At 44.4% G+C, this 11,291-nt stretch overlaps 1 protein-coding gene across 1 annotated transcript; it reads left to right on the top strand.

Annotated features, from left to right (window-relative positions):
- Nucleotides 1–595: 595 nt before the first annotated feature.
- MTRES1 (mitochondrial transcription rescue factor 1) lies at nucleotides 596–4,991 on the top strand. Its single transcript, XM_066179468.1, has 4 exons — nucleotides 596–690; nucleotides 2,135–2,567; nucleotides 3,393–3,465; nucleotides 4,479–4,991. The coding sequence occupies exons 2-4, from the start codon at nucleotides 2,143–2,145 to the stop codon at nucleotides 4,653–4,655; spliced, it is 675 nt and encodes a 224-aa protein (XP_066035565.1). The 5' UTR covers nucleotides 596–690; nucleotides 2,135–2,142; the 3' UTR covers nucleotides 4,656–4,991.
- The last annotated feature ends 6,300 nt before the right edge of the window (nucleotides 4,992–11,291 follow it).

Here is an 11,291-nt window from a genome sequence, read left to right as displayed (position 1 = left end):
GCTCCTGTTGCGGAACATCCCGGTTTGCTGAGGAGGGATCGGAAGGACACCCGCTCCAGCCTGCTGCCCTCCTGCCCCTCCCAGCTCCCTCCAGAGTCTGCTCCCAAACCGGCGGGCACAGTGTGCGGAAGGGGAGGGGCAGCCCCAAAGACCTAGAGAGAGGATGCAGGAAGGCTTTTCTCGGCCGTGCCAACTATTAGGTCACGAAGCAACAGGCAGAAAATGATGCACAGGAAGTTTCACCGGCACACGAGGAAGAACTTCTTTACTGCTCGGGGAACCGGGCACTGGAACAGGCTGCTGAGAGAGCTAGTGGAGTGTCCTTCACTGGAGATGCTCAACAACTGCCTGGACACAATCCTCTGCCTTGTGCTCTGGGGTGACCCTGCTCGAGCAGTGGGGTTGGACCAGATGAGCCACCGGACCCACTGCGGTGCCTTCCAACCTTGCCCATTCTGGGATTCTGTCAGAGGCGCCTCGGCTCGCAGAGCGCCGGGCGCGGGGCGGAGAACGAGCGGCCCCCGCGCCGCCCGTCCCGCCCGGGGCCGGGAGCGGGTCCGCCGGGCCCCGGTCCCGGCAGAGGGCGCCGAGCCGGGGCTGCGGCGGCTCCGGCTCCGCCTCCGGCAGGCGGGCGAGCGGCGGCGCGGGGACGGCAGCGCGGCCCGGGCCCGAGGCGCCCGCGGCGCTCAGGTAACGCCGCGCCCCGCGGGCCGCCCCTGCGGCGGGGCCGGGCCGGGCGCGCCGCGGCTCCCAGGCGGCGGGGCCGGGTCGCGGCGGCGGCCGGCGGCGGGCGGGCGGCTGCCGGGCCCCTGCGGCCTCCCGGGGCAGCCGCCAGCGAGGGCGGGGCCGGCCGGTCCCGCCGCCACCGATCGCGCCGACGGCGGGTCAGGGGCCGGGGGGTGCCGGGCGAGGCTCTGCCCGCCCCAGGGCTCCAGCGGGGCGGGGAGGGCGCGCTTCCTGAGCGGGCCGGGCTCACGGCCCTCCCGGCCCGCTTGGACCCGCCGGCCAGCGCGGAACAAGCTGAGGTCGAGTGTCAAAAAGAAGCGATAATATTTGTTTACACGTTCAAATAACTGTTGGAATTTGCCCCTGAACTGAGGAGAGGCTTGTGTCTTCTGCGATCGCTGTACCCTCCTACACTTCAAACTATATGTCATATATTTTAAGTTTACATATTTAAATATAAGAAAAAAGCCGGGGAGGTGTGGTTATTTTTATTTGGCCAGAATTTGCCCTCATTGTTTACGGCTTTTTTCTTAGCCGCAAATACTGCCTCATTTCATATTTCGGCAGGGGTCACTTTGGTGCGGAGAACCAAACTAATCTCGTAAGGAAACACGTGTTTCCGTGCATGTAAGGTCGCAGTAAAAGCCAGCGCAGCACCCAGCTAGCAGGAACTGTAAATCAGTTTCTGAGAGCGTTGAAAGACATCTGGGGTGTTTGGGGGGTGTTTGCACCTATTTGTCCCAGGTTAGAGAAGCAGCAGCACCGGGGAGCTTACACGTGAGCCTTCTATTGCCGGTGTCACTCCTGGTGTCACGCCTGTTGCGGTACACAGAGCCGGGTTATTTCCCCCGAGCACTACCACGGCGCCAGTTCCCATTTGGAGAAACAGGGGGGGACATTGTGCAGCGTTTTGCCATGCAGGAGTGTTGTGGTCCAAGCAGAAACTGAGGTTAAGCGGCTTTCGGCTTTTCTGGATTTGCTTGCTTGCAGTGTTCAGCAACTTGCTTGTATTGACAATGACTCATGATAAATAGAGATCTGCCTGTGCTTTTTATGGCACAGATAGCGGCGTTTCTATGTATTTTGTGAATTGTATTTCAGATATAGGGAGGAAAGTGCTACAAATACGTTTGGACAGTTAATGCTGAACAGCAGAAAAGGAATTACAAACAGAGTATTCCGCTGGGCTGTTCTGAATTTGTTTCTCATCCGGTGTCTTAGCTCATTGTAGTGTTGGGCAGTGTATGAGGAAGTCAGATCATAAAGCCACCTAAAGCCTTGTGCATCGCTGTATGGGGAACTGGATACTCATCTTTTTGTAGTAACTGTTATGCCATATGTGGGGAAATCCTTCCAATCCGTCAAAGCAGTTGCTCATTTTTACATATGAATGTTTCTTTTATTTTAGGTTATGCTATGACTGGCTTCAGACTCCCCATCAGCACTTTCAGAAAACTAAATGTCTGGTTCGGACTGTGGGAGAAATTTCCCTCAAATAAACTATATCCCACTTGGAGGAGAAGCTTATTCTGTAGCTGTCAAGCAAGCACAGTAAACTACAGAAGATGTTTCATTTTTTCCCCAGTCAGACTCAGTGCACTAAGACTCTCACCAGAGTGTATCTCAGTACTTTCTCTGAGGAACAAAAGCAGCAAAAGCTCTAAAAGGAGCAGACAAAACATACAGGAAGAGGAGGAAGAAGAGGATGAAGATGAAAGTGATTTGGAAGATGAATTTGAAGATGACCCCCACATAGTAAAAGATTACAAGGATCTCGAAAAAGTCGTGCAGTCTCTTCGATATGATGTGATCTTGAAAGCTGGTCTAGACATGGCAAGAAAGTAAGTACAGAAGAAACAGCTTGCTAGTGAGAAAGATGTCATGCATCTAAAATTTGACATTTGATAACCTTTTATTGGTGGAATAACTCAGTATGTGTGTGTGTGGGGGGGGGGTTGGTGTAGCTTTTTTGACTTTCTAAATACATGTTTTGGATGTATGGATGTTCCTGTTTATTTCACCCTTCCTCCCTTGAAACAGCCTGATTTTGCTTTTCCCTGTTTGCAATATTTCTAAGATTGCTCAGTAGGCATTTTGTATCACTTACTATTTATTTAAAATTAAGAAAATGCAAAATACTGTAATACGAAAAGGTCTAATTTGAGATGGAGGCAGTAAAATAATGCACTATTTAATGAATGGGGAAATAGGGGAGGGTAAGTTTAAGCTTCACAGGTCCACCAGGTAAATGTGCAGTCTATAAATGTATCACAGTGTTTGATCTAATGCAACCTGCAGAAGTCTGATATCACTATGTTGTTAGAACAGAATATCAGTATAACTTGATCGCTTACAAATTATGAAACTGGCTGGTGCAGGAAAGGGGACATTATTCATTGGATATTCAAGGGACAGATCTCTAGAAACAGCTTTTCTGGCACAGAGAATAGCTGTATGCTATTACTTCATTTAATATCTGTGAAAGACCTTTTCTATACTTCCAGTTCAAGTCTGTCCTGACTTTAAATGAAGGTGTCCTTCACAAACAAATTAGAGTTGTGGAAATGTGGCTTGCCCATGGATGGTGGTGGTGTGTTTCTGCAAAGAAAAAACTGCATTTCGTTTGCTGCACACTGTAACTGAAATAAAACCTTGTTTTCCTTCAGTAAAGTAGAAGATGCATTCTACAATAATGAACTCAGGCTGAATGGAGAAAAACTATGGAAGAAAAGCAGAACTGTAAGACTTTTTTTTTTTATATAATACAAGAAAATAGCTAAGGCATGATCTTCTCCCTCTAGATCGGTGCAAAGGTGAAGGCACAGCATTGCTAACACCAGTTCCACCTGGGGGGGATGGTGTGACTGTGGTTCTCCAGGTAAAACCTTATTCCCTAAGGCAGACAGGAAACTGGTGTGGCTGGAGAGTCAAATCTAAGGAGATTTGAAAGTCAGGAGAAGGCAGCAAGGACAGAACATTTTAAGCTGCTGAAGGAAGCGATGATATGTATGCAAGGTTGATGAAATAGCAATGATTAAATCTGAGATATTGGTGGAGCAGGCCCATGATTAAAGAAAAAGTTTGATGATAGAAAGGGATTGAAACTGGGGTAGCTGAGGGAAGGTTGTTGTACCTGTAATAGAGCACACAGGACCCACAGTTAGGAGAGAGCCAGAAGGGTCACCAGACATGTCTGCCAACCCTTTCCTTATGTGAGGGTGATCCTCGGTGGTGGCTACTGTCATCAAAGGGCAATATGCTGAGAAGTTTTGATTCCTGATCCCACAGAATTAAGGCTGGTTTATGAGAGGTGTACTGCATCTGTGACCTTTGAGAGGAGTACAGGCAGTTACTGAGCACTCTGTTCTTTGAAACACTTCAAACTGTTTTAAAGGCACCAGGAGGAACTTTGCATTTTGCTGTTTTGTGTCTGTGTTGACAGAAAAAGATTGGTGGGAAGCACACTTCAGGAAGAAAAGACATACATGAAACCTTTTTCAGAGAGTTAGGTTTTGGTTGTATAACACGAAGGGTGAAGCTCTTGGCAGGGAAGGTCATGAGACAAGTAATTGCATATTGCCACGGCTTTCCTAGAAGTTCATAGCTGGAGGATCTATAATAGGTCTGGTATTGGCTGCCTTCCTCCTCTCCTGTGAGATAAGAATATTAAGTGGAAAGAAAGGAAGATTGTGTGGGCATTTGTTTTCCCCAGGGAGTGTTAATAATCTCTCATCTTCTCTTTCTGTTTCCAGGTGAAACTTGGTGACACACTGGATCTCATAATAGGTGAAGATAAAGAAACAGGAACTGCTGTAGTTATGCGGGTCGTCTTAAAAAAATTATCTGACAAAACTGAAAGCGAAAAATACAAAGTCATTTTGAGGCGCTGGAAAAACTTAAAAGTGCCCAAACAGGATGTACTTAAGTAACAAGAAGTTGCATGTGGCAGTGTAAGATTTTTGCAGAAAACCATATTTTTTTGTTAAATATGAATTTTGGTTGAACAAAATTACAGTACCCTTTTTTAAGGGCTTGTGCCAGAATGTTATCTCGCTCTGCTGCGTACATCAATAATCATGCAATAAACCCTGTCACTTTTTGCTGTTAGCTTTGTTTTGTGGTACTGTAAGTTAAAAGATCCAACACTTATATTTCCAGGAAGTTTCTTATAAATAATGAACCAATAAAGACTGATTTGATCACTATTTAATTGCTGTCAAATTTTGTTAATCAGAAAGGTTACATTAAAGCTGACATCACATGAAGCAAAATGGCTTTCTTTGTTTTATTTCTATATTCATGGAATAGTTAGGGCTAAAGCCCTCAATTAAGTAAAATTGCTTCCTTTTTCATTATTTAATCTTGATTAAAGGTTAACAGTACCAACTTCATGCTTACATATGCTGCTGCTATACCAAGAATACAGCAGGATACTGATTGCAGTGGCATATTTCTAAGCAGGAAAACTTCATGGTGACAGAGGATCATAGAATCAGAATAATTTATGTTGAAAAGACAAGATCATTGAGTCCAGCTATTAACCCAGCACTGCCAAGCCCATCACTAAACCGTGTCTCTAAGTACCACATCTACATGCCATTTAAATACCTCCAGGGATGGTGACTCCACCACTTCTGGGCAGCCTTTTCAATTGCTTGACAACCCTTTCAGCAAAGAAATCTTTCCTAATGTCCAATCTGAAACTCACCTGGTGCAACTTGAGGCTATTTCCCCTTGTCACATCACTTGTCTGGCAGAAGAGACCATCCCCATTCCCCATCACTCTCCGGGCCCAGCCGTCCAGACAGGTTTTTACCTAGTGAACAGTGCACCTGTTCAAGCCATAAGCAGCCAGTTTCTCAAGGAGAATGCTGTGGAAAATGTCAAAAGCTTTACTAAAGTCCAAGTAGACAACATCCACAGCCTTTCCCTCAACCATTAAGGAGGTTGCTTTATCACAGATGGAGAGTTCCAGCCAATGCTCTCTGTTCAGCCAGGCTAGTCTTCTCACCAGGTGTGTCAGGAAGTTATGAGTAAATCATGGCAGTGATACTCTGCTCTCACGGAGAAGACAGATCAGTGAGGAGCTCTTTGTAGTACCACTGATTTTTACTGTTTAACTAACCACACAGAGGAAGATGAAATCTCAGATTGCCATGTATTAATTTCCTTGTGGCATTTAGGTGTTTATTTAATACTTAGGCATTGTAAGAAGCTGAGTAAAGGTCAGACCATACTGAGGTGAGAAGCTGACGTCTGTATTAATTCAGGAAAATACTGTCACTTAGGACAGGCATCTCAGGAATAACCACTTGCACTGGTGACATTAAACATGAAGCACGCAGATTTTTTGTTGTTTATATATGTTTAGACAGCCACACACAGGTGTGTGTCTGCAGTAAAGCTGTCCAGTAGGAGCAGGTAGCTGTTGTTGATCCAGTCTAGGTCTGCTCCCAATCTAGTCTGGAGAGCCCAGGACAAAGATAGCCCTGAAGAGGCAGCCGGAGCATTTTCCAGGACACTTTTTCCTTCATGCCAACAGCTACTCAATAGCTGTGTTTAAGCAAGGTATACCTCTCCATAGCCTCAAAGTGATGGCTGCTGAGTGAAGGATTTAAAATAATTTATTGTTTTCTTCAGGCATAGCTGAAATGTGTGCTGCTTTGGTTTTGTTTTGTTTTGTTGTTTTGGTTTTGTTTTGGCTTGTTTGTTTGTTTTCTGTTTAGTTTTGGTTTTAGTTTGGTTGGGTTTTGGCCTTTCATTTTGTTTTGCTTGGTTTGTTTGGGTTTTTTTTCTGATTGTGTAGATGTTTAAAGATGCAGATACATGTCTAGCTGTTGATTTACAGGCATAGTGACCTTTTAAAAAAATGGTTCTTAAGAGGACATGATCCTGGAAAGCCTCCGTAGGGGATTTTGGTGATCCTTACTCTGCAGAAGTGAAGGGACTCTGCAGAGCAAGCACCCAGAGGAAGACAGCAGGCTGTACTTTAATTGTGGGCACTGCTGTCACCACTCTGTTGGAGCTTGCACCAGCTGCTATGGAAATAAATGAGATGCATCCTCTGTTCCCCAATTCCACTTATTCTTGCTATTCTAAGTGTCTGCCATAATCTCCAGGGGTGCTGAGAGAAACAAGTAGAGAGGGGTGTTGTAATATGTCAGTGAGCTCCAGCTGCTGGTCAGCAACCTGTCAAATGCTTGTCAGCATCATGTACACACCACCTGTCACCTCCAACAGTAGCACCTTACACCAGAGCATGCAGGACCTGAGGAAGACCCCACTCAAAAAATGCCAGGAATGCTCTGGGGCTTGGGAATAGCTAAGCTATGGATGTGAAGAAATCCACTTTCTGAAAGGGTCTGTTCTGTGCAGGATAAAAACAGCAACAACAACATAAAAGTCAACACCTTCCTGGCATCCAAGATGAGGAGGGAAGTTGCATCCCAGAGAGCCATTAACATAAGAAAGAGCACTTAGCAAGGTAATTTCCTGAATTGGACAGAATATAAATACAGTATTACACCAAAAAGTTAAATTTTTGACTTCTGAAAAAGCCTTTCAGAAACTGAAGAAGACAAGAGCACAAGCAATCAAGACCTAGCCTGTTCCTAATGATGACAGAGACTTTTCACTAGAAACTGTAGTGACAGGACAAGGGGCACTGGTTTTAGACTGAAAGAGGATAGATACATGTTGGATATAAGAATGGTTTTTTCTTTAATGTTGAAGGTGGTGAGACACTGAAACAAGTTCTCCAAAGAAATTGGGAATACCCCATCCCTGGAAGTCTTCAAGGCCAGGTTGGATGGGGTTTTTAGCAACCTGGTCTGGTGGAAGGTGTCCCTACCCATGGCAGGGAGTTGGAACTAGATGATCTTTAGAGGTCCTGTCCAGCTCAAATAATTCTGTGATTCTCTGGCTGCCACTAAAACAAAGTCCTCACTGACAGTGGAAGGTAGAAACACGCTTTCATAAGTTTTAAGTGTTAATCCACCAGAGGTATGAACTAAGGAAAAGAAAGGCAGACTTCCTAAGGAGTCTTGTGATGCGTGAGATAGCCCTCTGTGGTTTCAGGATTGAAACGGTTGGAGAGGGAACTGTACCCGTGTGCTTCAAAATAGAAAGCTTCAGTCACAAGGCAGGGTGATCTCAGAGGAAAACTATGACAGCAGGAAGGTGAGTAGCGGTTCCGCTTGGCTACATCGATCTGTCCTGGATAAAAGCTTCTCTACTGATCAGACCTTTTTATTGGGGTCAGACACCGCTAAGCAGGTTGCACTTGTTTCGGCAGCCTTCAAACATCATGTGAGCTAAAACTGTGACCCAAAGGGTCAGCAGCGGCAGCTGCTGGGAGGTGTAGCAACAGGCAAGTCACATCCAGTTTTTGCTGGACTTTCAGGGGGCATGTAAAGTACACATAAACTGATCAGGGAATCAACCACTCTGTGTGGTGGAGGAACCATATGAAAGGGCTTTCTCATGGAGATTTTGCTGAGAGGTGGAAAGGGGAGGCGTGGTCAGCTTGAGAAGTGACTGGCAAGTTCACAGGAGGCTGTCTAGATGACTGTGCTGTCCAAGCCATCTCTGAACTAATCACAGGCAAACCCAACTTCATGCTGGATGTCAAGGCATGGACCTGGAATATCCAGCCTGCCTGCCCTTGCACAGATGGATGATCTGATCCAGATGACTTTGCCTGGTCCCATAAGAGGCAGGCACTGTGAGACTGTGGGTGGAGGACCCCGCTGTGCCTGGCACAGGCTGCAGCATTACCTGGCAGCTTTGTGTGTCTCACCTGCTGCAGGTGCAGTGCTACAGGGCTGCAGAATCTGCTGCACGTGGGCCAGCCTGCATTATGGAGAAGGGCATGGGACAGAGCGCCCTGTGAAGGAATGGTGGGGAATTGCTCCCACAGGAGTTGGACTTGGGTCTGGCAGAAGAAAAGCCAGGCCAACGAAAGCAGGCATATACTGACACTCCTGAATAGGTTGTGAGTAGTGCTGCCCACAAACTGACAGAGAGAGGCGGGGTGTATTCCCCAACCCCTCGGGCAACACATAATAAGTAATTTAATTTTTTTTAGAACAGAAAAGCACCAAAATGTTTCTGGTGGAAGTTGGGTTTGGGGTTTTGTTAAATTGGTTGGTCTGGTTTTTTTGTTGTTTTATTTCTTGGGGTTGGGTTTTTTTCCTCTAATGGCATGTCAGAACAGGACAGTTTGCCTTCAGCACCTACCAAATTACAGTGCTCAGCATGGAAGGGAAAGGAATGCAAAGGCACGTATGCGAGCCATGCACATCTGAGCACTACGGAAGCTAAAATTCATTGGTTTCCAGTGCTTCTGCATACAGACAAGCACTACAGGGAGCAGGACCCTCCTCTGTTTGAACTCTTAGAACAAGGAGAGATAGGAAGCAAGAGACAAGGGACATTACATGACATAACATCTAACTCTTGGTTTTATACAGATTTCAAATGTAGGATGCAGTCCTACCAAGTGACTCATTCCCAGTGCTGACAGTTACCTTAGGATTTTCTTCTCGCAGGAAACATTTGAAGACCTTGCTAACACACCACACGAGCTAACCTAAGTGGAACATTCCTGAAAGGGTAACAATTACAGGAATATTTTGCCTTCCAGAGAAGTGAGCACTAACACACAAGACTACAAAATGCCTCAGGAAACAAGGACAAACAGTTGCTATGCTATAATGAAATTTGTGAAGGAAATTGGGAGTGATTACTTGATATTTGTGTGTGTGTTCCGCGTGTATAGTTACTAATTAGCTGATCTTCCTTCAATATCCACTAATAATTTGTTTCCATCTATTAACATCAATTTTAGTGTGATTGGACATGTAGTTATTTCACCCATTTTATGACTGGAAAGTCATTTTCACTAAATTTTAAAACAGAAATTAAGGAAAACATGGCTAAAAACATAGCTAAAAATTGCTTGATTAAATTTCATCTTGGGATGTGGGTAGAAAGGGGAGAAGTGGGAAAAGAACAGCTTTATTTCTCCTCTATTACAGTTCTTCCTTTCCCACAGGAATCAAAGTTCTTCCTTCGGAATGGTTAATCAAAGAAAAATGCTCACTGGGGACCACAGTCCCATGATGGAATAGACCAGGAAATGGAGAAAGCAAGCGGTCTGCTCATGTCACAGGTTTTCATGGCCACTAGCTAGAAATGACAGCATCCAGAAAATGACAAAAATGAAAAGGAATATAGTGGATAAAAATAATACCGTGTAAGGGCTAATCTCCTGCAAGTCAGATGAGGTACAAGGAAAATGTGAATGTGATGGAGGTTTGGTTTTTTAGGAGTCATCTGCTTCCAGCACTGGAACCAGCAAAGCCAGGGCAGCTCCTTCAGCTGGCACTCTGCTGCAGGAGAGATGACCTCTCAGAACAAGATCTATGTGAGGTCTGACAAAGACAGGTATTATGTATTCTGCAAGAATACATAATTTAATTTCTGTAAGAAATTAAGACTATTACTACCAGTGAGAAGTTTAGATGAATGAATTTTAGAGCAAAATGAGGATTTGAAAGCACTATTACCACTAGAAATGCATCCATCTTAACATTTACTGCAACAAAAAAGTAGGTAAGAAAGGGTGAAGGCAAATGTGTATTTCTTGCTTGTTCTGCCCTTCTAAGCAATGTCAATTTTAAGAGAGAATTAGGAGGAAAGTAACTCATCACTTCATCTATTCATTTTTATCAACTTCAGGCACATTAAAAAAGATACTTTCAGAATGTTTCTGAGGAAAAATCTGTAACTCCATTGGTGTTGACTTGCAGTAATAATAGAAAAAAACCAGAAAGTCAAACCAAGGCAGTAAAGAAATGTTTGCAATGACAGTGATGGAGTTTGTTTCATTTACTCAGAAAAACCTGCCACATTTGTTCTTCCATAAATTTTAAGTGCAATCAACAAAAATGTACTTTCGTAAGTAAGAACACTTGTCAATTTATGCCCTGTCTTCAAGGCAAGTTCAAGACACTGAATTTTCCAGCTGTTCCACATTGCTTTAATCAGCAAAACAAAATCTGAATGAAAATAAATTATAAATAAAACCTGCACATTATTTTCTGGGCTTCTTGGGGTGTAGAATTCATCTTAGCCCCTTCCAGCATGGAACTAGACCTGGTGTGCCTTTGTAGAGCATTGAGCACACAATTCTGTCTCTCACTGATACAACATAAACATGAAACAATAATTGAAAAGAGACAAACTACAGGTTTTAAAAATGTACCTAGAAATAAATTATATGCATTCTGAAGATAATTTAAAAAGTCACAAACATTTCTTAGAACATGAAACACTGTTGGCTGTACTGTATCAGCCTAACAAAGTGACTTCAAGTAAAGATTTTTCTCATTTGCCAACACATTTGTTGTTGATTCTATCACCTGAATACACTTAACAGGCAATAAACTGAGGTATACTTCATCTCCCTCTTAATGTGCTGCCCTACATTTTTTTACAGAACTTCTAAGGAAATGTTTAAATTGTAGAAAATGCATAAGATGCAAAAATAAAAAATTACGATA

Source organism: Chamaea fasciata, unplaced genomic scaffold, assembly GCF_029207755.1.
Source record: "Chamaea fasciata isolate MVZ Bird 193981 ecotype frontalis unplaced genomic scaffold, bChaFas1.0.hap1 SCAF_3, whole genome shotgun sequence".
In the NCBI taxonomy this organism is placed as follows: Eukaryota; Metazoa; Chordata; class Aves; order Passeriformes; family Sylviidae; genus Chamaea; species Chamaea fasciata.
This window is presented reverse-complemented; position numbering and strand designations above follow the sequence as displayed.